General features: G+C 40.8%; 1 protein-coding gene across 1 annotated transcript; it reads left to right on the top strand.

The window, feature by feature from the left end:
* The first annotated feature begins 18,338 nt into the window (after nt 1-18,338).
* Nucleotides 18,339-20,874, top strand: FAM237B (family with sequence similarity 237 member B). The gene is made up of 2 exons (XM_082257420.1): nt 18,339-18,738; nt 20,749-20,874. The coding sequence occupies exons 1-2, from the start codon at nt 18,348-18,350 to the stop codon at nt 20,775-20,777; spliced, it is 420 nt and encodes a 139-aa protein (XP_082113546.1). The 5' UTR covers nt 18,339-18,347; the 3' UTR covers nt 20,778-20,874.
* Nucleotides 20,875-27,987: the final 7,113 nt, after the last annotated feature.

Genomic DNA, 27,987 nt, shown 5'->3' on the forward strand with positions numbered 1-27,987 from the left:
TCCACTACATCACCAGCAGAGTGGCATAAAATAAAGGGCCCTATACCTGCCAACACCTGACTCCATCCAAAATGAAAAAATAGTTTGTATTTAGTTCTACTCTACCCCCCACTACAGCACAAATATTTTTCCCACTATTGCACAATAATTAACTCCCATATTGCACAACAAATAACGCTTTAAAGTCACAAAAGCTTACCCCCAGCATGGCACAGTAATAAACCCTCGGCATAGCACAATAATAAACCCCCACCAGGGATCAGTAATAAACCCCCAACGCGGCACACACTAATTCATCTCCAGCATTGCACATTTAGTGTATTAAAAATACACTAAAATAATATGCAAATATATCATTTTATTATGCAGTTTCCCATTGAAACATAAAAAAAGTACCTAAAAATCAGTCAGAACTAAAATCAGTGCAAGTCATAATGCATGATTCAGAAGTTAGAAATTCTATTTCAGATGAAATAAAATGGTTAAAGCTGCTGAAACAGGCAACCAAAATAAAAGTATTAATGATATCAACTGGTCATGATGTAAAATGATGGTAGCAAAATATTACAAGACATTAACAATAGAATCAAATTAATTTAGAATGGTCTTATGAACTGTAATTGATTCTAAATGCAGAAAAAAATTATAAACAAATATATATATATATATATACAGTGTACGAAAAACAAGAGACTGTTTTTGACAAGTCCTTTATTAAAAATTAGGAATATCCCGTCGTAGCTCCAACATGTCTTCTTTCTCTGGTTCTGCCACCGCTGTCTTTTTCCTCCAGTCTCCTCCCTTCGTTCATGTCTTCTCCCTCCTCTGATGTCCTCTTCCTCTGGTCTTCTCCCTTCTCTGATGTCTTCTCCCTCCGGTGATGTCTTCTGCCGCCGCAAATCCACTAAAAATTGTCTGCAAATTCTTTTATAGCTTTGGGGCATGGCCATCCAATGTCATCCGGAGAACCCGCCCCCTTGTGACGTCATTTCAGTCTGCTGTGGATTTTAAAGGGGGACGCTGTTTTTTTTTTTTTATTTTGGCATGGGATTCCCCTATAGGATCCTCAGAGCATAAGTCACATGCCACAAGTCAGATCAGTTAAGATGATGACCTGACTTGGATGTGACTTACATTCAAATAAATGGGCTGAAATTGTGCCCAATTCGGAGCAAAGTAGTGCAGGAACCTTTTTCAAAGTCGGACATAAGGTGGCTCTCATAGGGAACCATTGATTTTGAGATGTCATGTGACTTGTGCTCTCGAAGTCGGAGCATATGTTGGACCAGTGTGAACCCACCCTGAGAAAGTACAGAAACAAGGTTGCAGAACAGGACTAGCTAGACAAAATGGCATGCCATGATTATTTTTCACCACTATTTTTTACTAGGAATACAGTCACTCACACTGTAGCACAAGGAGACCAACTCACAACCCAAGAGGATGGTTTTTTAGATTTAATGAACAGCCAGCGAGATCTGGCCAAAACACTAGGAGACAATACACCAAACAAAGGCACATTGGACACATTTGTAATCAAACTAACTCAACCACCACTCATTTAGATGTGATAAATCTATCATCTCATATTTTGACACCAGCTGAAAGAGAAGTTCTTTCTCTAGGTCTCACATTTTGCCCCACACAAGAGATAAACCATTTTGAGCTCATAAAAGATCTAAATCTATTCGGGAGGAGACTAACATACAAATATATCTTTGACGAAGACAGAAAGAAGAAAAAACAGGACCACTTACTTAAGGAACAGTGGAGAGACTTCGGGGTCCGTGACTTTAGGGCGCTGAAGGATCTCATGGACCTCCTTGAGGAAAATGAGGCCTTCGAAAGTTCCCTGGTCCCGGAAAATCCGCAGCCCCTCCACTCTGGTTCACAAATCACAGATACATCTCAAACTATTAAGTCTTCCCTAACACTACCCTTACCTGCACCAACGGTACAAGAATTCGCGGTACATACAGTGAAAAAGAAATCTGATAAATTTCCATCGTTACATACAAATCCAAATATAGCAGCCTTCATCACCCAAGTAACCAAACAAATCGAGTCAATACAAACAACACCCAACAAGAATATGGACAACTTGAGTCCACAACAGAAAAAAGCCTTAACTGCCCTAAGCAATAACAACAAAATCGTAGTTAAACCTGCTGATAAGGGGGGGAATGTGGTAGTGATGGACATAGAGCAATATAGGACAATGTGCCTCAATATCTTAAATAACAGAGAATGGTACAAACCAATAACGCAAGACCAAGTCAATACACTTCAAAAAGAATTTACACAATTATTGTTTAGAGCCTACCAAAAAGGAGTGATAAACAAAGACACATATCATGCGATTTTGGTTAAAAATCCAAAAATACCAACGTTCTATGCCACACCTAAGACACATAAAAGCCTCACAGCCCCCCCAGGCAGACCCATAATATCAGGGATAGGGTCTTATACTGAACCCCTCAGCCAATATATTGACATAATCTTGAGAGAACATGTTATATCACTTCCATCTTATATCCAAGATACACCAGATCTATTGAAGAGACTGGAGGGATTATCTGTCCCACCTAATACCACACTAGTGGCGATAGATATTGAAGCCCTTTATAGTAGTATCCCCCACACAAAGGGCCTACAAACAATAAGAGAATTTCTGTTGGAACGCCCCCTTAAACATGGGGGACTGACCAACTTTGTGCTGGATGGCCTCCATTCTATACTGACTGGAAATGCCTTTGTCTTTGACCGCTCCCACTACCTCCAGGTGCAGGGGGTAGCGATGGGGACCTCCTGTGCCCCATCCTATGCCAACCTGTACCTGGGGGGGTGGGAGCGGACTCTTTTTTCTGACGACGGCCTTTCCTGTCACTTTCCGCACGTCCTCCTCTGGCTCCGCTACATAGACGATGTGTTTATGTTATGGACGGGGCCAGAGGAGGACCTGCGGAAATTCCTCAATGCCCTCAATACAAACCAATATAACCTCAAATTCACTCATCAAAAAAATCACACATCCATACCCTTTCTAGATATAACTATATCTATTACAAATACTGGGAAAATCGAGACAACCTTATACCGCAAACCAACCGCAGGTAACACTGTGCTACATGCACAAAGCTTCCACCCAAAACAAGTGGTGAGAAGTATACCATACTCTCAATACCTACGACTGCGACGCATATGCTCAAGTGAGGGGCAATTTCGAATGGAGGCCAATAACCTACGTAATAGATTGTTGGAAAGAGGCTATACAACCACCACATTACGTAAGGCCTTCAATAGAGCGTGCCAAAAAACGAGGGAAGAAATTCTGTTCAATAAAAAAACTAAGAATACGGAGGAAAATGTACGTATTGTCACCTCATATCACAAACAGCATCAAACAGTCCGAAATATCTTGCAACAACACTGGTATTTGCTCAGGAATGATGACATTCTGAGCAAGTATCTAAAAGACTATCCAGAAATAACATACAAGAAGGCAAGATCAATTAGGGACCAAGTAACTAAAAGTCACTTTGTGGATAAAAGGGCTATAGAAGAAGAAAACATACCGGGTACCTGGCGATGTGGCAGATGTGATTTCTGCGAATGGATATACGAAAACCAATCCCTCTATTTACCCAATAACCAATTACATGCAATTAAACATTACGTGGATTGCCAAACCATAGGCATAGTATACATTATGTTCTGTGAGTGCGGCGCCTACTATATAGGCAAAACCAAGAGACAGTTTTGGCGCCGCATCAAGGAACATATAGGGTACGGTAAAAATAACCTCCTATCTACGCCTATTGGAAGACATCTTGGCGTCTACCACAAAAACAACACCAGAGTGATCAAATTCGCCGCCCTCGAACGGATTTTAGAAAATCCAAGAGGGGGCGAATTTGATAAAATTATACTTCAACGAGAGGCTAGATGGATTTATAACCTTAAGGCCACCATAAGTCCAGGCTTGAATGAGGCTCTTAGCTTCAAACCATTCCTCTGAATTGGTATATATGTATAAAAAATCTTAATTGCTGTTGTGATATCTGGTGACAATGTAAAAATTAAATCCAAACTTTAACTTCCCAAATGACCTAATAAAATCTGCACCCAAAAAGATGCCACCATACCATCATAAGGCATATACATACTTACCTCTTGTTTTCCTCAGATGATGATCTGCAGTTACGTAGTGAAAATTGCAATAGTGGATATAAGATCTAACACTTCAGTAATCTTTCCAATATCTCTTTAAATTGAATACTCCTCTCGTTTGGGTCGTCATAACCCACTCCACTGCACACAATATAGGCATAATAACCTAACCAGGATGTAATAGATGTCCGCCAAAACGCTCATAAGATGAGCGGTCCTACTCATCACCATCTTAACCATTATATATATAAAAAAATACAAATGGTGGTACAACAAATAAACTGTCATAAGAATTCTTTTACAAAATAATTAATGATAAAAAAACGAAAGAATATCTCTTGATGGCAGAAACAAAAATGAAAATGGTTTAATTGTTTAAACATAACTGTTTATATACTGTATTGCATAAAAAGATGTGTCGCTATTTGGCCGTGATAGCTTTGATCACGGAAATATCCATCTGCTTAGCGGTGTAAGGTACCTCCTCTGGGTACAGTTCAGCACCATGTCGGAGGTGGGGAGGGCCTCTTGGAGGCGACAGGGCGGCGATGACCCACCCCTTCCGGGTCGTTGGTGAGCACCCTGCGCCTCCATTGGCTCCCTCTTACCTCCGACATGAGACACGTTCCATTGAACGTCATATCCGGCGACGACCGATGACGCACATCCGGTGCGCCTCGGCCGATGTCGAACACCTGTGCTGATTAGCAGCCGGTGTGCTGACCCTATTTAGACCACAGACCACCAGGGAGCAAGATGAGGCGGCTGGAATATGAATGTGGACGTAGCAGCATGTGAGTACACCGACCCTTTGTGAGAAAGAGAGCCAGAATATACTGCATACCTGAATATGATTTGTACTACTTACTAGCATAGCTAATACCAACAGAATATATGTTTACCTTCCATCCTTAGCACAAATCGATCTGTTTTACTACTACCAGTTGGATGAGGGTCTATCCAATTCCTTAGAATAACAAGATATCAGAGACTATCTATAACAGAGACATCTTTTTGTCTGATGTATAAGAATACAAGTCATTTGTAAGTATATATAGATAGAAAAAAACCCTTTCCCCCCCCTCCCCCTGAAATAGAGTGGGTGGGGCCTCTTGGGGGATTATGTTACCCGATAAAATTTAATTTTTGGACCTGTATTGACACCCTTTCCTCTGCCTCTTTGAGGTATACAGAGATAAAATACTAGTAAATATATACCCAAATTACATCGTATACCTGTGATTATATATATGCACACCAACCATCTGTCTCTGTTCCCCCCTTCCCCATCTCACTCTCCTCCCCTTCCCACCCCTTCTTCCATTTCTATCCCTTATTCCTCTCTTTCCTTTTACCTTACTTTCTCTTCACTTAAACCCCAACCCCCCCCCCCCTCTTGTCCCTCCCTTCCCCCCCCCCCTTTTTTCCCCCCCTCACTCCCTTCCCCTCTACCTCCCTCTTCTGCCCTCTCGTATTTTATTTCTTACTTTGGTGTGATATATCTATATCACAGAACGGCGCTTAAAATGCTCACTTACATGCTCTGAGAAAGGGAGGTACATACTATAATATAATTGAGGAATCTTATTACAATATAAATACCAACATACTGTTTACATTCAGGTGTAAGACGTTCAGGCGATCCACATATCATTCTCTATCCAGCCGTCCTACCTGTTCCCATATCCATCAAATATAGTTCAAGGTAATTATCATTGTGTTATAGAATATTCTATAATAGATGTCAAAATTAATTTTTCTAAAAATATTCTAAAAACAATTAAAAAACAATAAAGAAAACAATATAAATGTTACTTGATAATCTACCAATTCAGGTGGTCGTGGTCTGAGGTGCTCTGCCATTGAGCTCAGCCCCCGGTCGTACGGTATCGTGCACTGCAACTTGAGGAGGTGGGTTTATCCGCTTTTCTATTGCCCTCATAGCCACATGGCGACATACATGCATATGTAATAAACATCTATGTATGTTAATACGATTGTAAATGTATGCATTTTTGTATATATATATATATGTATAAACTAATAATGTATGATATGCTTCTGTTTTATTAAGAGGTTATTTCATCATCTGAGGTCCTGATGAAGCGCAAATGCGAAACGCGTTGACTATATCAGATTGGTATAAAAACCACAATCCTCACCCATTGCCAAGAATGCTTGCATATCAACTTTGAATGTATAAGAAACTATATATATGTCAACATTTGCATAGTGCTCTTTGTTTTCTTTTAAAATTTTCTTAATTATTAAAGTAATTCTTTTAAATCAATAAGTGTGTTCACTCAGTATGTGCCCATAAAGTCCGCCAATAGATGCTTGGACAACGTTTTGTTGTACCATTCATTTTCTCTTTTCTTTGTATATTACTAGGATTATGGCACCTAAGGGGTAGCTCTTAATTCATATCTAACATTTGTAGATGTTCCCTATAAGATAGCAAATCTTCATTTAGAGTTCAGGTCTACTTTAACCCAGCATCAATCCTTCAATTCCAAAGCAGCTGCAAAATTATTAAAACCTTTTTTTTTTGCTTGAGTAAAAGCTGATTGAAAAGACACCATGCAAGTAAAGCATGAGTCCTATATAAATCGCTTGCAAAGTCTGTTTTTAATATTGGATACAGTTTTTGGCACCACACTATTAGAAAGACAAGATCTGGAGAGGTGTAAATGAAAAGAAGGAGAGAAAAGCGCCGCTACTTAAGTTTAGCATTTAATAAAAAAATGTTTATAAAATGAAAAACAATAATTATGCACTCACATGTACAAGGTATTACAAAGCAAATCAATAATAAGAGCCGGTTCACACTACCACGACCAGAAAGTTGCCCCGTGACTTGAAGAGACTTGTTTAGAGACTTGGAAGAGACTTGGAAGAGACTTGTGCACTACTTTGAAGAGACAGGCGACTTTGTCTGTGGGGAATGCCTGGCTAATCTCTTTCTTCTTCCTGGAAAGTCTGATAACAAGTCGTGTCAATTAAGATAAGGAGGCGACTCCCATTGAAGTATATGGAACAGTCGGATCACAGGTCGCTTCAAAGTAGTACAGGACCCTTTTCTGAAGTCGGAGCAACTTCAGTAGTGCCAATTAAGACGGCACTGATTGATTAACATTGCTTTTGTTATCTCAAGCGACCTGGGGCTACACAAGTCGCCTCACAAGTCGTGCTAGTGTGAATGGGCTCTAAGTCTCCAGCAGGTGGCGACCTTCCAGGTGGTCAATGGTGAGAAACCTCCTCCAGAGGGATGTGATGCAAGGTGCTTGGAACAAGGAAGCTAACCAGGGGAAGAAGCAGCAGAGGGTGTGTGTATATTACATGGATGAGAACCCCTATCGACAGCAAGGAAGTGTTGCAGGCCAACCAGACGACTGTGAGCAGTGAGCAAGTTCCCTCTGGGTGGATGTAATGTAAGGTTCTTACCAGTAAGTTAACAGGGGGAATACCAAGAAGAGCCAACAGAAGCAGCAAACTTTGTGTAAAAATCACATGGATGAGAACCACTGTGGACAGCAAGGAAGTGCTGAAGGCCAACCAGACGACTGTGATGACGTCATATGTGATGTGTGGCTACATATTTCAGGGTGTTGAGATTTGACAAAGGGGGCCACGCCCCGGAAAACACATAACTACTTTCATTTACATCACATATGATCACACCATGGCTGTCTGGTTGGCCTTTAACACTTCCTTGCTGTCCACCGTGGTTCTCAACCATGTGATATACACACACCGTCTGCTGCTTCTGTTGGCTCTTCCTGGTGTTACCCCTAGTTAACTTCCTGGTAAGAACCTTATATCACATCCACCCGGAGGGGGTCATTTACTATTGACCTTGAAGGTCGCCACTTGCTGGTATGCTTTTTAATACCTTGTACATGTGAGTGCATAATTATTGTTTTTTAGTTTATAAAAATGTTTTAATAAATGCTACATTTGGGTAGTGGCGCTTTTCTCTCCTTTTTTTCATTTATACATGGTTTGGTGGTTGGAGCCTCCCCAGATCCTTAGAAGAGCGAGTGCTGACGCTGCCATAATGTGAACTTCATGCCACAGCATTTTTATATAGACTTTCTCAAGGACTAAAAATACACTTTATTTTTTAGTCATTTTTTAATGTTATGTTCATTCTCGATTTTGGCAGTTGCCCTAGTGCCCCTCTGTTCCTGTGCCAGGGTGCCTCTAGTGTGTCAATGCCCTTTACAATTTTTTCGTTTACTGTTGAGGATCTGTAGTGGGTTTGTAGTTTGGGTACCAAATGAAATAGAGGTAAACTGTTTGCTAAAACGCTGTACTGTTTTCACCTTTCTTCATTGACAAGATAACTTAATGGAGGAGCAGGAGTACGAGCGACCGCTGTGATATGGGTGCTCCAGACGGAACTGTAAAGCTGGATATACACTATACAACTTTTGTTGTTTGATTTCCTTTAGATTTACCTTCAACTATGTAGTGCAAGGGCCTGCCTGATTGCATACTAATTGAAAGTGTTTAGGTTTGACCTCATATTATATAGTTTGGGTAAATCTAAAGGAAAAAATCTATAGAAAATTGTATAGTGTGTATCCAGCTTAAAGGCCCGCACACACCATACGAAAATCAGAAGTAAAATTTCGTCCAACGAACGATCTGCCGATTTTCGGATTGTTAGTATAGTGCTTGCGACAGCCGATTATGAATTTTCCGACAACAAAATCTGGATGTGCAGGCTATAAAATTTTTATCGTACATCAACACAACGTCTGATTTTTGTTTAATTAGTACAGTTTTTGTCCGAAAAAAATTGTAAGAGCAAGACTAGGCATGCTCAGAAACGAAAGAACACATACAAAACAATCCAACACATGACATCACTTCTGAAGTTGAATTCTGTCGTACGGGAATTTTCGTATGAAAGTAACCTCTTCACTTTCCATATGAGACGAGCATGCAACAAAAACTGACATCCTATGCAGGAAGAGAGAGGGTGTACCCTCCGGGACTGCCCATAGGCGTAGCCAGAACTTTTTCCTGCCTAGTGTCCTACTCCTGTAGGGGGCAGTATAACCCTACTGATATGAATCAGAGAGAACTGCATCCGTCAATGAACGATAGAGAAAATCGGACGCAAGATCGTTCGATAATCTGATCGTGTGTACGAGGCTTTACTCTCAGTTTGACATGGACTGCAGTGTATGGGGGTGAGCAAAAATCAGAGATGTACAGAATACTGCAGCCTCGACACATAAGGCACACTTCATTGCGGATTATTTTTTTTCAGTGCACATCAAGAATTAGTTTTTGGATAGAGTTCAGCTTTAACACCTTTCTGCATATATATTAGTGACATTACAGTCTTTCCCTAAATAATTTTTCCTACACCTGTGAACAAAAAAAATGAACCATATTATTTTTGTTTTTAGATTTTTTTTCTTGTCTTTTGTTTAAAAGTAATATTTTTTTACTTTTCAGATATATGATCGCTATTCGACACAGATCATCATTCAGTTAAACTGTCTCTGCTCCATTAGATGTGGGGATGTAGTGTGGCAGATGAGTTGCAATGTGTTGTTTGTGCTGAGTGACTTGTTCCCGTGTCTGCGTTCTTCTTGCTCACAGCGGTGATCTCAGCACTGCACACTGATAGGAATACTCCTGACTCACAGACAGTATCTGGCCCCCCTTGTGACGCAGGACCGTAGGAGGAGCGTCAATATAAAAATTGTCTAGGCTGTCCTACTCCTCACCTGTCATCCTCGGATCAGAAGATGCAAAGGTCTGCACAAGTCAGTCTATCATTTCTCTCCTTCACTATTCTCTGCACAACCCTCTCCCATGTTACATACCTATTGTATTAACTTTCTGAAATGTTTTTTATATTTTAGGTCATACCGCGCACACCGTAGGTAAGTCAACTTGATTGGTGATCATTAATGTTAATACATTTCTAGTATATGTATACCACTCTATAAATGTTTTCTTGTTCCATAATATTGTTTATTTTGTTTTTACATTTTTTAGTTTTGAATTGAATGGTGAGAGGTTAGAATCCCTGGCAATTTTTTTTTCTTTTTATTGCTGTCTGTGTCTGCGGGGTGGATTCCCTCTCTTTATTTATCCTGTGATCCTTGGCAAGTGAGGGGAAGTCCAAAATTTTACAGTTTTCACCAGAGGACACTTATTCCTGCCTAAGGCCTCATTCACACGGGATTTTTATCAGAGCTGCAGCAAGACTCCAGTGTATTCTAGTCGCTAGACAGTAGTTGCAGCTGTCTACAGGGGTTTGGCTGCAGATAGTTGTGGCCACTCAGCCTGTACAAAGCAATAACAGGCTGACAGCAATTGCAGCTGTCTACAGGAGTTTGCCTTCAGATAGTTGTGGCCACTCAGCCTGTACAAAGAAATGGCAGATTGACAGCAGTTGCAGCTTTCCTGGAAGTTTGGCTGCAGATAATTGTGGCCACTCAGTCTGTACAAAGCAATGACAGGCTGACCTCAATTGCAGCTGTCTACAGGGGTTTGGCTGCAGATAGATGTGACCACTCAGCCTGTACAAAGCAATGGCAGGCTGACAGCAGTTGCAGCTTTCCTGGAAGTTTGGCTGCAGAAAGTTGTGGCCACTCAGCCTGTACAAAGCAATGGCAGGCTGACAGCAGTTGCAGCTGTCCTGGAAGTTTGGATGCAGATAGTTGTGGCCACTCAGCCTGTACAAAGCAATGGCAGGCTGACAGCAGTTGCAGCTGTCTACAGGGCTTTGGCTGCAGATAGTTGTGGCCACTCACCCTGTACAAAGCAATGGCAGGCTAACAGCAGTTGCCAGGGCCGCTGATAGGGGGGGGGGGGGACCACCAGCCCTCTTGTAGGAGGCCCAAGCACACAGGAGGGCCCACACAGGGAGGGGGATTAGTGATGGACAACAAATACAGAAATCTCCCTACAGCACCTGAATCTGATCTCTGTCCCTCTTTCTGCTATCAGCTTTTATCTGCTGAGAAAGAGACAGTTGTCTCTCACTAATCCCCCTCCCCGTGTGGGCCCCCCTCCCAGCACTGGCTCTAAAGTTATCTCTGCTCAGGAGTTTATTTGTAACTTTGTTTCTCTTCCTCTGTCTCTCTGATCGCTGAGCTCCAACTGCCCAGCCTGTATATTTTTTTCATCTCAATCAGAAATTATGTGAGTTATGTTATATTTCTGCTAATAGTGATTTTGTTGTAATTTTAGCTAAATATATCTTTAATATTTTCTTGGGGGGGCCCTGCCAGGTAGTCTGTACGGGGCCCCGCGATTTCTAACAGCAGCCCTGGCAGTTGCAGCTGTCTTGGAAGTTTGGCTGCAGATAGTTGTGGCCACTCAGCTTGTACAAAGCAATGACAGGCTGACAGTAGCCGCAGCTGTCCATTGGTGTTCGTATGCAATCACATATAGAACGATTACCTGCAGTTAGGGACAGAATGACTGATCCTGGATGCAAGCTGTTTGTATCCTGGGGCAATTATCTGTCCCTATCCACAGGTAATTGCTCCATCTGCAATTATATGCTAACACCAGTAGTGAGCTGTGGGGAGCTGCCGCCGCTGTCGGCTTGTCATTGCATTGTGCTGAGGCCTTGCACAGCTGTGAAAGGCCTACAAGAATTTCCCTTACTTTGTAGAGACAGGACAGGCAAAGAAGGGAAATCTCTCCAGTGGGACACAGACAGCAAAAAGGGGTTATAAGCTGCTAGCTACTCTATCCAAAACTGGAAAGAGAAGTTTTGGATATGCAAAAAATTTTAAGTACTGAAGGGAACTGTTTTTTACTGAATAGAGTTAGCGAGGGTTATAACGCCTGACAGTTTTTAAATTTTTTATTTTTTTTGCAATCTGTGTCCCACTGGGGAAATTTCCATTCACTTCCTGTCACATAGCCAAAAAAAGCCATGAGATGAAATTCCTCCAAAAATAGGGAATCTCAGGCTGTCACCCAAACTAGTGACCCCCATTGGATTTCTCCTCTCTTCCTGTTTTGCTGAAAACCCGAAATTTGGGATTTTTTTTCACTTCATATTCAGTGATAACAGGTAAATAGGACAAATATAGATGGTGATTCTCTAAAATTGGGGCAGATAGCAGTAAAAACCTGACAGATGTCCTAATCCTTCTCTGCTCTATATATAACTAAAAAAAAAAAAAAGTTTTGTTTTAGTTACACTTTAAGGATATACAGGTCTCTAACCACTAAAGTGGACCCCCAATTTACATCCTGGGTTTAAGTTTTCCCTCTGCTCATGTCTTTTTTGTCTGGCCTGAAACCTGAAAAATTTTTTTTTTACAATTGAAATTCCTATAACCCTCTAACCTTTTTCAGTCTAAAAGTTAAAAAGAAGACATCTTGAAAGAAATACTATTTGCTGCCATTCCTGACCCTCCTCTAAATTGCTATTTTGTTGGCTGACATATTATTCCTCTTGATTAAGAATTTAGGAGTCACTGACCTGGAAAAAAGTATGCAGCTCCTGAGTCTGGAACTCAAAACCTGGAAATGTGTTTTGGATCTGTGAGTTACTAAATTCGAAGATTAGCATGAGGTTCCCTTTCATGCACATATGTCAAACACAAGGCCTGCGGGCCAAATCCGGCCCACTAGGCCTTGTCATGTGGCTCTCTCACCCAGTTTGGCAGCCAGATCATGGTGGAACTCTATTCTGCCACCTCCGGCTCTCACCCTCTGCTCCCGTCTGTCACTTGTAAACACAGAAGACTTCTCTGTTTACAAGGGAAAGCTTTGCTCTCAGTGGCTCCACGAAATATCAGATCCCTACACGCAATCATGGTGGGGCATGACGTGGGCAGATCCCCAGAATCTGAGAGAGAACGGCAGAGCCGCCTACACAGGGAGGGGTTGGGGTTGAACATTGTGCATAGTGCACCCTTAAACCTTCACTCTGTACACAGCACACACGTGAACCCTGTACTTTGTACACAGCACTCTCCTGAACTCTGCATACTCCTGAACCCTGCATTCTCTACACAGCACACCGCTGAACTCTGTACACAATGCACTCCTCAACCCTGAAATCTGTACACAGCACACCCCTGAACTTTGCACTCTGTACAAAGCACACTCCTGAACCCTGCACTCTGTATTTAGTGCACCCCTGAACTCTGCACTCTGTACACGGCACACTCCTGAACTCTGCACTCTGTACATAACGCACCCCTGAATTCTGCACTCTGTACACAGCACCCCCTGAACCCTGTACTCTGTACGTAAAGCACTCCTGAACCCTGCATTCTGTACACAGCACACCACTGAACTCTGCCCTCTGTACATAACGCACTCCTGAACCCTGCACTCTGTACATAGAACATCCCTGAACCCTGCACTCTGTACACAGAACACGCATAAACTCTGCACTCTGTACATAACGCACTTCAGAATTCTGCACTCTGTACACAGCACAGCCCTGAACCCTGTGCTCTGTATGTAATGCACTCCTGAACTCTGCACTCTGTACACAGCACACCTCTGAACTCTGCAGTCTGTACATAACGCACTCCTTAACTCTGCACTCTGTACACAGCACACCCCTGAACTTTGCGCTGTGTACATAAAGCACCCCAGATACAACTGGCCCTTTGAGGGCAACTATACTGCTGATGTGGCCTACAATGAGATTGAATTTGACACCCCTGCTTTAGAGCTTTATTATTATTGTATTAGAAATTGCTGGTAAATGCATTTACACAGGCCAGCTAAAATCAAATAAATAGGTATGCAGTCTGATATTGTTCTACCATCCTCTATTGTCATTGGGGGAGATTTATTAAAACTGGACCACTCAGAATCTGGTGCAGCTGTGCATAGTAACCAATTAGCTTGTAACTTCAGCTTAACACCCCCCCCCCCTCCCCCCATCGTCCTACCTCCACTTTCCTGTTACAGCATTAGTGCAGGCCAATAGGCACCAGAGTTAGACCCAGTGTACTCAGTAATCAGCATCTTAATCCAGGCCTACACTATATTGTCCAAAGTACTGGGACACCTGCCTTTAGATGTACATGAACTTTAATGGCGTTTTAGTCCATAGGGTTCAATATTGAGTTGGCTCACCCTTTGTATCTATAACAGCTTCAACTCTTCTGGGAAGGCTGTCTACAAGGTTTAGGAGTGTGTCTATGGGAATGTTTGACCATTCGTCCGGAAGAGCATTTGTAAGGTCAGGCACTGATGTTGAACAAGAAGTCTTGGCTCGCAGTCTCCGCTCTAATTCATCCCAAAGGGGTTCTATTGGGTATTGGGATGATTGCACATCAGTGCAGGCCAGTCAAGTTCCTCCACCCCAAGCTCGCTCATCCATGTCTTTATGGACCTTGCTTTGTGCTCTGATGTGCAATCATGTTGGAACAGGAAGGGGCCATCCCCAAACTGTCCCACAAAGTTGGGAGCATGAAATTGTCCAAATTGTCTTGTTTTGGTATGCTGACGCCTTAAGAGTTCTCATCACTGGAACTAAGGGGCCAAGCCCAACCCCTGAAAAACAACCCCACACCATAATCCCCCCTTCACCAAATGATTTGGACCAGTGCACAAAGCAAGGGCTACAAAGACCTGAATTAGTGAGCTTTGGGTGGAGGAACTTGATTGGTCTGAGTCCTGACCTCAACCCAATAGAACACCGTTTGGATGAATTAGAGCAGAGACTGCGAGCCAGGTGTCCTCGTCCAACATCAGTGCCTGACCTCATAAATGTGTTTCTGGGACAATGGTCAAACATTCCCATAGACACACTCCTAAACCTTGTGGACAGCTTTCCTAGAAGAGTTGAAGCTGTTATAACTGCAAAGGTTGGACCAATTCAATATTGAACCCTACGGACTAAGACTGGGATGCCATTAAAGTTCATATGTGTGTAAAGGCAGGTGTCCCAATACTTTTGACAATACAGTGTATGTGGTGAAATCTCATAACCAAAGAAAAAAACCTTGGGGATACCATCCCTACAATACGCAAAAAGCTATGTCAGTACAGAGAACTGCAGTGTGAGGACAGGCATTTTCACTGAGATAAAAGGGGCATTTTAAAGCAACCAAACATTAATCCCAAATCATAACATGCAAGTGAACAGAACTATAAAAACATATTTTTTCTATATCAAATGGGGCTTTACATTGAACTGCCATTGTCGTGTTTGGCCTGTGGTTGTGGCACAGTCCCATGGACTTTAATGTGTGAGTATTACAGGTGGTGCTGTCTGTCAAACTAAACATTCCAAGTTAAAAATTGCCATAATGCAAAATAAAACATTGCATGTCATGGCAATGTAAACTCACCCCTCTAGCCGCCATATAAATGAAGAGGTGGGAGGTCAAGGGTGGTAAAAATCAGAATCAACCACCTGTTTTGACCACCTCCCCTCTTACATCCACCAGTGTGATGTAAGCTATTGAGTGAACCTGAAATCAGAAGAAATGGTCTTCGTTTTGAGAACCAATTATAGGCCCATTTCAGACCTCCTTGGGGAAATTGATGAGAACCTGTGACTGGAAGGAAGAGGGCAAACTGCTGTAAGCATGTAGAGGTGCACATACCTGCAATAGCCTCCCAAATTTTCTTGACAAGACCAGGTTTCAACTATTCTTACAGGTAAAGCTTGGCCACTTCTTGTTGCCTCCACTACATTCCTATTGGAAAGTAAGACTGCCCATTTTCCACTCTCCTTTGAGCACTGGCCACCGTAATGGATAGTAATGGGCTATTAGAAATGTTTGGGGGTGGGATTAAGCAGCAAGCTTTGACACCACCCAAAAATGTTAGAGCATTGCCTGTCTGTAGGGCCCGGCCTTCAGTCATGACAGGAAGGTCTGGGAGGCTGCTGAAGGTATCTCTGGGTGTAAACCTGCAAGCATTTCCTATCTTCACCCCAACCACAGAGTCTCTTTAAATTGTACATAAAGCCAAAACTTTGTTTTGGATACAGTAAGAAAGGTTAAATCCCTAGTCAGATTCTTTTTGTGTTACATTGGGGAGATTTCCTTTCACTTGGTGTCCTGTAGACACAAATAAAAGTAAGTCTCTTCAAAGTGAAAGAATTGTGATCTTAGACTGTTGTCACCCTAACAGGCATTCTCATTGGATGATTTTTTCTCTAATCCTATTCCAGTGACAACTCAAAAATTTGGATTTCCCATTACCTTTAGTCACTGAGACAATGGTCAGCAGGACAAAAAGAGAAAGTGAATCTCCCCAGCATAGACACAAAGAGCAATTGACCTAACAGGGGTTGCTGACCCTACTCTATTCTATCCAAAATGTAAAAAAAAAAAAGTTGGTTTGACTTTTACTTTGGAGGTGCTAATTTTCACAAAGCAAGATTTAACAACCTTTTGATAAATGTTCATATGGGTGGGCCCAATCATTCACTCCTCTCAAGGATCAAAGCATCACGCATGCAATGTTGGCTGAGAATGGCGGTTAAGGCACTCATAAAAGAATGTCCTGATATCTTCTGCCTTCAGTCCCAGCAACATGTCTTCTATGTCCACTCTCTACCATTATGCAAATATGTGTATTATTAGGAACATTAAAGTGGCAATTTGATGAATAACTACAGAGCAAAAACAGGAAAATTGTATTACTCAGTGTTCATCCACCATGGAATGTACATCAAGGAGTTTGGGGAACAATGGTGAATCACGGTAAGAATCAAAGGCAGTATAGGACAACGTACTTATGTTACAAAGCATTTAGTATTGGCAGATGTTTTTTTCTGGGGCTCTCTGAGTGACCACTTCAAACATGAAGGACAGTAAACATAACTCTTCATCCTCTGTCATCTTTTCGACATTGATTTCTTGCAGGTAAACATCTTCAATACACGTACAAGGCTGTTCTCTTGATACATTGTTATTTCTGTTTACAACAGTGAGGTGCATATAGATTGAACTTTCATGATCAAATGAATTCTGCAAGTTTCCAAGGACAAAAAGTTTGTCAAGAAGCCCTAATAATAAAATAGATTATATGGGTGTGTTATCAAAGTTATTTTGTAACCTGGGAAAAAATGCCAAAGATTGAGCTGGAATCCAGGCACCATGTTTTTAGCATATTTAGACTTATCGTTATCTCCTCACCTCTACAATGTTCCATTTTTTTTTCTCATAACTTTAAACTGCATAACATTCTACTTATTGTTGCCCCTATGCAGAGAGAAGAATCTTGCCTCCAGCATTTATCCTGGTGCCTGCTGTTCCTGAAAAAAGTGACACTGGTGTCATTCTTGTCTGCAGCAGGCAGGTAAAGATTAGAGTCCCCAGCAGCTAGAGTTTCAGTAATCATTTTGATTACCGGGCAACTCCTGGTAAAACCTGGCAAGGTTTCAGCCTTGTACATTTATAGCAAAATTCAGTAATTAGGGCATTTTAATTAAATACCTACCATCACCATGTGAAAAATTGGAACCAGTTAATTCTACATTGAGAGACATAGGAAAGAGCGCAGTATAAATGTCTCTCCAAAGCTGAGCTGAAAATTGCCTGTATGACAATCTTCTCAAAGGAGACAAGTGGTAGAAGTGCCATTGGTAAGAACAGACAAGATCATAGAGTCCCTAACTGAATTCAGACAGTGGAATGTAAGTTAGTGCAAGCACCAATTATTACTACCAGATCTGGAGGTCTTTGAAAGTATTTTAAATTCCTCCTAAAGAGGACTTGCATTACTCCATGGTAGAAGTAGTACTCAGTGGTTCCTCGTGTGCATAGGTGAAAATGCATAATCTCATTCAGCGTTTAAATCTGAATCATCATGATTATTCAACTGTATACCTTAACTTGTTTATTAAATTGTTCAATTTTGTAATATTTAAATATTAAGATTGTAACAATAAAGACAAGCGTAGGTACAAAATAATTGAGGAAAATGCTCTGTTATAATCCTGTCTGCCTCTACACTAGATTCTTTTCTATGTTTTTTTTTTTTTTTTTCATTTGGAACCACTTTTTTTTCCTCAAAAATCTAATTTTTTTTTACCCTATCCTGTATTGTCCTCTAGGCTTTTGATCCATAGTGCCACTACAAGACCGAAAAAAATTACATCTTTATGATTGGCATTTTCAAAGAAATATAAATTCAACCTGTTGTGTAGGCTGCTAGTTTTAATTTGTTGTTCATTGCTGTTCTTTTTGCTTATAGAGGCAATGGATTTGGCAGCAAGCAATTGGTACCTCCAGTTTATCTCTCTTCTGATGGTGACTTCAATATATGCTAGATCCATGTATAACAAAGAAACACAAAGACATCTAAATGCAGAAGGCCTTGGTGAGATTGACCACGAATGCTGGGAAGCAGCATCCCGCAAGCTGGTGGAAATGAAGAAGCTTAGGATGGCGGACACCATCATGGGCCTTTGGGACTTCATGGTCTATTTGAAGGAATCAACAAACCCCAAACATAACGCTCTGTTTGATGGGTTAGCACAGGACTTCTGGGACATATATGTAGACTGTGTGCTCTCCAGGTCTCACGGAATGGGCAGAAGACAGCTGGCATCTCCAAATTTATCAGTATACCTACACAAACCAGATAAAGGTAACTCCATCAGAGTGTCAAACCATCTGTATTTATTTGCCGATTACTGAAAGGCAAACTGCTTCAAATACAATTTTTATGGGGTATCAAAGCAAAAGACTTTATAAGAAACATTTATATAATTTGGGGTTTCAACAACTTTTGGGTGATACTTGGCCGAAGTTTCCTGTGCTGTATGAGACTCACCAAAGTATTGTGTCTGAGTATGAAAAAGTAACCAAAAGAATAACAAGATGTCTTTGAATCCTGACAATGGCATGATGGCATCACATGACAACTTAAAAAATATTCAAACCCAAAAATAACATACTGCAGCCTATTAATTATTAGATGTGGTGGCTGCAGCAGTTTTCTTTTTTTCTCAGGCTAAGTACATTTTCTGCTAGTGTTGAAATATTCATGTTGATCTTGCCAGAAATCCAGTGTTCTTGTGAACAATCTCATCAGACTTCCTAGCTATTTCTTGTGAACAACAGGAGACATTCTAACTATGTAGTGGAGATGAAGAGAGGGATATTTGTTGTCTAAATCAGGAAAGCAGCATAAGCCCCCCCATAGATACAGTACAGTGAGCAAGTGTTGTCATCCTTGGATATGAAGTGTGTTACTTGGCGGGGTCAACGGGTGAAAACAAAGGGAAAAAAAAGCCTGAAACGATCGTAGCCACAACATCTGAATACATTTTTGTTTTTGAGTTTAGATATACTTTAAAATGTGATTAGACATAAACTGGTTTATTTAAGTGATGTTTTGAAGACTGCCAAGAATGCTAGATCGATCCCTTGGGATGTACTGGGCGTAATGATGCGCAGGATCTTTTTTCTGAAACATGTGGTTCTACCACACTCCCACCCACTCCCACCCTCTGAGCTCTGCTCTGCAGGATTAGCTAGTTCGTCCATAAATGTCAAAATGTCAACCAACAGGGTGGAGTGCAGCCATGACCACAAATTTCAGGAAAAAGATCTCTGGATCTCGGGCTTTGTGGTAAATATAATGCACATCATTACACTTACGTCACCCTGATCTAGATGACAATAATCCTAGAGCTCTTCTTTCATAATACTTCAGCAAGAAAAAAAGTTTGACTAGAGATAAACTTCAAGCCAGAACTCCTTACCTGCATCAAGTATGCATCAGGTCAGTAACTCAGAAAATAATAAAGCCATGGCTAGACATATTCTTGCGCTAGCAGATGTTCTATTCCTTTTACTGAAACATCCATCAGTCTTTAAGTAGGTAGACTGTGATGGTAAAATATGTTGACCTTAATAAACTCCAATCTTTTTTTTTTTTATCTTTACTAACGTTGTTATTAAATGTCCAACAGTGAGCGATCAGATTTTTTTCCCACTAAGCATTCTTTTTGTGGGTGTTGATACACTAACTAAAACTATGTGGACTAAAAGTATGTAACTAAAAGTATGTGAACACCTCACCAGATTATTGCGTTCAGGTGTTTCCGGTGAAAAGTAATGTTAATGCTACAGCATACAAAAACATTTTAGATGACTGCGAACTTCCAACATTGTAATAACAGTTTAGGGAAGGTCCTTTTCTATTTCAGTGTGACTGTGCCCCTGTGTACAAAACCAGCTCCCTAAAGACATTGCTTGGCGAGTTTGGTGGGAAGAACTCAAGTGTCCTGCACAGATTCCCGACCTCAAAACCAATAAACAAACTTGGGATGGAATTGAAAGTTGATTACGAGCCAGGTCTTCTCATCTCATATCAGTACCTGACCTTACACATGCTCTTTTGGCTAACTGGGCAAAAATTCTCACACTCTCCAAAATTTTGTGGAGAGCCTTCCCAAAAGGGTGAAGGCTCTTCTAGCCACCAGGGAGGGGTGGGCAACTCCATAATAATGCCCACGATCTTGGAATTGAATGTCCACCAAGCTCATATATGTGTGATGGACAAAGGTTTGCATTCCTTTTGGTCATACAATGTATTTTGTGAAATATAAATCTGTGTTTAATATGTATTCTTTCTGTTTTTTTTTCACAGGTGTCACATTTATTAACCCCTGGATTTGATGTCGGATGCCAGCTCCTGAAACTCATAATTTTAGAGGGCATTTTGGATATCTAAAGCTTCAAAACTACGCACAATTTTGTCAATTCACATACATAATTATTGCCCAGGGGTGCAGTTCTTTTAGCATGAAACAATTCTTTACAGCTATGCCTGGGTTATCATGTGCATTGATGTGCCTTCTGGTACATGTGTCCATGTATTTCTCATTGGTCCTCAAACTGTATTCACACACCCAAAAAAAAAAACACACACCTGACCCCTGTTTTGCACATGTATGCATTGTGGAGCATTAAAGGATCAGGTGGTTTGTTTGCAGCTTACATGTGCATTAGGGGCCCATTAGAAATAATTGGGAGCACCTCTGAAATGCAATGCCTAAAGCCAGTGGTATTTTTAGAAATGATAACCCTTCTGGTAGTTTGACTTTTGCAATTATTATACTGAAGAAATCAATAAAATAGCTTGTGGTTATAAATTCAGCTGATCCATGCGATAAAGATTTATTTACCTTCTTGACCTACTCTATAGTGCAAACCCCCTACCCAAAATCAGTACGTGCTTACATCAGGATGACAGCCATACTATGCTCTGAGCAATGGCCTTGTTTAAAACCTTAAGCCAAAGTCCTCTTCAACGCTGGCCATGCACAGTGATCTCTCATTTTTTATTTAGGGTCATCTGTGAGCCAGCATGGTCAACGTTAGAGTGAGGCCATGGGATACAAACAAAGCCGCTGATCAGAACAGGCTGGAGCAGTCTTTCTGATACACCTACGTAGCTTGAATAGGGGGGTTATAGAATAGATCAGGAGAGCTAGGGGGTTAGTGAGCTGAAATAACCTTACCTTAAAAAACTAGCAAAAAGTGCAAAGTAATGAAAAAACTGCATGTCTTATTGAGTTGACTCTATCGTGCACCTGGGAAGATTCTTTTATGGCGATCTCTGAATGTTTTTCTAAAACCAAGGTTGCCTTCTTTCTAATGTTTTTATGTCAGATTATTCTCAGGTAGGCTCGCCGATTGCCCATTTACATCCAACCATATGTTTCATGAATTTATATGAAGTTGCCACTGAAATTGTCTCAGCTTTGTATTCTTGATAACGGCTGTTGGGAATAGGTCTGTCATTGTTAAGGGTACATAAAACAGATTCAGTATTTTACGATTATGTAACTTATTTATATATCTGAATGAAATAAAGATGACAAATATTTTTGGTATTCAAGAACTGCAAAAAATGTGTGCTTAGTGCATTTTTTTTAAAAAAGAGATCCTGACATGAAACACCCCTGATGCCATTTGTACCCATCTTCTGAAAATTGCTACTTGATCAGCATACTGACCAGGCATCCAGCATTTTCATGTACTTATGTTGTTGAGGTATCTGTAAAGTCAAGCAATATGTTTTATCACGGTTACTGGATAGTTTATGTTTTTGAGGTTTTATTTGAGGTGTGCAAAGAGAGATCACACAAATACTTGTAGGTATAACATTTAATTAAGTAATGACAGATACAGATAACAAATGTAATAATATTAGAAAATAAAGCAAAAATACATAACTAAAGATGCCTTTACCGACGAGGAGTCCTGCCTGCTTTCGTGGCGTGGCACAGATGATCAAAATCAGACACGGCATAATAGCAGCTCTGAGATGAGACTGATTATTCCAAGGTTTAGCTGTAGTATATACAGAACTTTTATGTAAGAAAATGACCAACCCCCCTTGCAAGCAACATGACCTTTTAAGGACTTTACAGTTTGTAATGGCATTCCTTTGGTATGAGGTCAGCTAAGGTATCCAGGATATTGTGAGCCAATTTCAATAAGGAAATATGAAATTTCCCCATCACAATACGAAACACATAATGGCATAACTTACTCTTTTCCCAACCAAGATGTGTAGGGTAAAAATTCAAAATATCAGACTGTAAATGTCTTCTCCTCGTTATTTTATCAACTCTCATGTGACTGCTCAGTCTCCTCCCCTTAGCTCCAAGGCCAGGGGGCATTGTCTTAAAAGGGAACACAGCAGCTTCTTCTTTGGCAAAGGTACTGCATACAGGAGCCACAGTCACTCAAAACCAATGGGTGGGCCAAGAAGTATGGTTGCCCTTGATCTACACAGGCTGACTATAACTGAATGAGGAAGAACATGATGGGAGAAAATCAATGGGAGTAAGAAGACTCTGTCTGTCACATGACCAGTGTAAAGACTTCTGGAAAAGAGAAGTATAAAAAAAAGCATAACATAAAGAAGAGGGGGTGTTGAGCCTGGAGTTTATTTACATTGTGACTATATGGTAACAGTGTTGACTCACTTACCTAAAGTGTTTGTAAAGTATAGCCAAAACATTTTTTTTACCTTGGTTTTGGACAGAGTAGGGAAGGTTATTCTCTGCTGTCTGTGTCCTGGTATAGAGATTTCTCCATACTTCCTGCCCTGGAATGAGGAAATATCACTAAAGTGATGGGAATTCCTACCTTGGGCAGTTGTCACATGAAAATTTACCCATAATGTCTCTCAACAGGAAGTGATAGGATATGTTTTCAATTTAAGAGACATTCCCTCTTATAGAGTTGTCATGTGAACAAGTGTCCCCACTGGAAGTTTCTCCCTCTATTCTTAATTTGGTGGCCACTCCTCATTTTGAAATGATCCTCACTTTCATTTCTGGTGACTTTGGTGATCAGGACAATTAGAGAGAAGGAATCTCTCTATCAGGGACACAGGCAGCAATAAAAACCTGACAGCGATTCCAAACTCTCGCTACAGACACTTTAAAAGAAAGCCTTTCTGGCGAACTGGTCAGTTTTAAACAAGAACTGAAAAATGAAACTTGAACAAAACATATACAAACAAAAAAAGAACACAGCACAAGGCTGGAAATCCTGCTTTCCTGGAAGACTCATGGAAACAGAGTTACCGGTAAGTTTAACTCAGGATTTCCCAAATCGTCTTCCAGGACAGCATATGACAGGATTAGCAAGAAGGTACCAGACTAGGGAAGGATGATTAAAAAAACCCCAGAGATCTCTCCTTCCACAGGGCTGACCATAATTATCACAGATACAGTATGATGGATTGTTTTATAATACGTACAACAATATATACATACAACAGGGAGAAAACCAAGCCAGGAGGCCTAACTGGAGGGCAAACTCTAAACCATATCAGAAATAAAAAGTTTAAAAATCAATATTAGTTATAAAAGCCAAACCCAAAAACCAAACCCTAGTGAGGCCTTGGTCAACTTAGGAGATATAAATGCCCCTAAAGCATGTGTGGACAAAGTAACAGGGTAATTGAAGGATTTTAATAAAACATCTATTTAGTTCAGATACTTTTGCTCATTACTATATTTAGAATGTAAAAAATAAAAAAAGAATATAACCAAAGAAAACTGTATATGAGGACTTGAGGGAAAGCTGAAAGAAACTAGCCCCAACAGAACACACATGGATTGACTTTATCTGAGCTATGATGGGGATATAAAAACCAAACCCTATACAGAATATTATCAAAAAAGAAAAGTCTGTTGCAGAAGTATGCCCATCTTATGCTCCTGTCCTAACAGTGCATACACCCAGACACCTGCACTGACAACCTAAGCTGCCCATCTTAGTCCCTGTCAAGGGGGTTTACCACTAACAGACATGGTCTTCACCAGGCACAGAAGGAGAAGGGGGACTACGCAATCTCCTTTCTATATCAAGGAGGGGTTCTAGAGGGCAATCTAGCAGAGAACCTTATGGGCTGCTTCCAGGGGAGCCAGGTAGGTAAAGGCCGACTTTATACAACTTGATCTTTGGTTGCTGGTGATGGCTGTTACACAACCAATCTCCCTGGCACTTCTGTGAGGATTCATTGGCTGCATCAAGTCGCTCAATAGTTTGGGGCGCCCAGAATTGTTGTCCCTGCTGTGTGACCATGTCTTGGTGGCCCCCTACCCTTTCCACAGCTCCCGGATGAGACTTCCCTCATGGTGCTTTCCCATCGCATCTGTGTTTTGTTGCTGGAGAAGCATTGTATATAAACTTTCTATACATGTTGTGTGACTGATGGCTATGCCATCCAATACTATCTCCTGACGAAGAGAACTTTGTTTCATGAAATGCATTGAGTCGTAGGATATCAACCAATCATCTTTCTATGTATATGGGCCATCATACAACTATGAGTTATTAGATATATTCTGTGGAATTTTAATCATTTGTGTGAATAAAAACTTGATACGTTTAAGGATGTATTGATTCATTTTTGTTTGGTGCAGCTCTTCCAAAGTCCCATGGGCAATGTGTGTTTTTGAGAGTTGTCATTTATATAGGAGCTGAGCTGCATCCATATTTATAGTAATGTTGGCCTTTTATACTATGCGATTTGAGGAAAAAAAGTGTTGCCTTTGGTTATAGTTTAAGCTTCACCTTGTTCTGGTGAAAACTGTATATTTTGGATTTCCCGTCACTTTCTGTATCAGTGGCAGTGGTCAGCAAGACAAACAGAGGTGTAAATCTCCTCAGCGGAGACACAGACAGCAATAAAACACTTCTGTACACTATCCAAAACAAAAAAAGTTTACATACACTTTACACAGTTGACTTGAGATGTACAGTGCCTTGATAAAGTATTCATACCCCTTGAAATGTTCCACATTTTGTCATGTTACAACAAAAAATGTAACTGTGTCTTATTAGGATTTTATGTGATAGACCAACACAAAGTGGCACATAATTGCAAAGTGGAAGGAAAATGATAAATGGTTTTCAAAAATTTTTACAAATAAATATGTAAAAAAATGTGGCGTGAATTTGTATTCAGCCTCCTTGACTCTATAGAACCATCTTTACTGCAATTACAGCTGCAAGTCTTTTTGGGGATGTCTCTACCAGCTTTGCACATCTAGAGAGTGACATTTTTGCCCATTCTTCTTTGCAAAATAGCTCAAGCTCTGTTAGACTGGATGAAGAGTGTCTGTGAACAGCAATTTTCAAGTCTTGCCACTGATTCTCAATTGGATTTAGGTTTGAACTTTGAATGGGCCATTCTAACATAGAATGGCACATGAATATGGCAGCAGGACTTTTAGAAAAGCACATGAATATGCTTTGATCTAAACCATTCCATTGTAGCTCTGGCTGTATGTTTAGGGTTGTTGTCCTGCTGGAAGGTGAACCTCAGCCCCAGTCTCAAGTCTTTTGCAGACTTGAACAGGTTTTCTGCTAGAATTTCCCTATACTTGACTCCATCCATCTTCCCATTAATTCTGACCAGCTTCCCTGTCATTGCTGAAGAGAAGCATCCCCACAACATGATGCTGCCACCACCATGTTTCACAGTGGGGGTGGTGTGTTCAGGGTGATGTGCAGGGTTAGTTTTCCGCCACACATAGCATTTTGCTTTTAGGCCAAAAAGTTCAGTTTTGTTCTCATCTGACCAGAGCACCTTCTTCCACGTTTGCTGTGTCCCCCACATGGCTTCTCGCAAACTGCAAACAGGACTTCTTATGGCTTCCTTTTAACAATGACTTTCTTCTTACTCCTCTTCCATAAGGGCCAGATTTGTGGAGTGTACAACCAATAGTTGTCCTGTGGACAGATTTCCACCTCAGCTGTGGATCTGTGCAGCTCCTCCAGAGTTACTATGGGCCTCTTGGCTTCTTCGCTGATTAATGCTCTCCTTGCCCGGCCTGTCAGTTTAGGTGGATGGCCATGTCTTGGTAGGTTTGCAGTTGTGCCATACTCTTTCCATTTTCGGATGATGGATTGAACAGTGCTCCGTGAGATGTTCAAAGCTTGGGATATTTTTTTTTATACCCTAACCCTGCTTTAAACTTCTCCACAACTCTTTCCCTGACCTGTCTGGTGTGTTCCTTGGCCTTCATGATTTTGTTTGTTCACTAGGGTTCTCTAACTAATCTCTGAGGGCTTCACAGAACAGCTGTATTTATATGGAGATAATATTACACACAAATGGACTCTATTTTCTAATTACCGTAGGTGACTTCTGAAGAGAATTGGTTCCACTAGATTTTAGTTAGGGGTACAGAGTAAACAGGGTAAATACAAATTAATTCCACACTTTTCAGATATATATTTGTTAAAAATTTTGAAAAGCATTTATCATTTTCCTTTCCCTTCACAATTATGTGCCACTTTGTGTTGGTCGATTACATAAAATTCCAATAAAATACATTTACGTTTTTGGTTGTAACATGACAAAATGTGAAAAATGTCAAGGGGTGTGAATACTTTTTCAAGTCACTGTATGTGTATAAGATGACTTCATATGATTAGACTTGAGGAGATAACTAAGCTGAATACTAAATATGAATCTGTGAGATCAGGTGGTATAAAGCATATTTGCAATGTGCAGGAGACAATCAGAGATCCTTGCTAGATTAAGGAATTACTATACTACTAAATCACATGGAGTCGTAATAGTGTCTGTAATTCCGGAACACCACTTTACTGGATCAATAATCTGAACTGTGTCATCAGAGCAGTGGAAATGAAAGGCTACTGAACTAACTGTGCCAAGTACCTCCTATTCAAGTAACTAGGTATCCTGCAGGGTCCGTGAGGTCTATTGTGGTCATGTCTTTTATGTCACACACTTGAATGCTTATTATTGTTATCATCCATTTGAGGAAAGGCATATGCACTGGTGCACTTCATTTACTGCTATTGTGGCATCTCCAAAGGGGTCAACCATATATATCTAAAAAGCTGCAGAGCATGCTGGGATCGATAAGGCTTCATTTGTTGGACTGTCACATATGTTTCTAACATTAGCGAACTCTTTGCTGAACACAACAACTATGCCACTTGATTGTCCAGTTCACATTTCTACTACATTAGGGCGGCAGCTGGAGTTTGTAAGTACAATGAAAAGTCTGAATAGAACCAAGCCTATGGAACTTCAGCATAGTGTCAGGGGCCAGTAAGAATATATAGAGGGCAGAAGAGTGCCTCAGTAGTAAGCATATCTCCCTTGCAGCATTGGTGTCCTCGGTCTGAATTCCCACCAGGTCACTATCTGGATAGAGTTTGGATGTTCTTCTTATGCTTACATGGGTTTCCTCCCATACTCCACAGTCATACTTGTAGGTTAATTGGCCCCTGTCTTAATTGACCCTAGTGTATGTATGCATGTAAGGTACGGATTTTAGATTGTAAGCTCCTTGTGACAGGGATTGGTGTGAATGAATAG

Source organism: Pelophylax lessonae (assembly GCF_965119305.1).
Source record: "Pelophylax lessonae genome assembly, chromosome: 5".
NCBI lineage: Eukaryota > Metazoa > Chordata > Amphibia > Anura > Ranidae > Pelophylax > Pelophylax lessonae.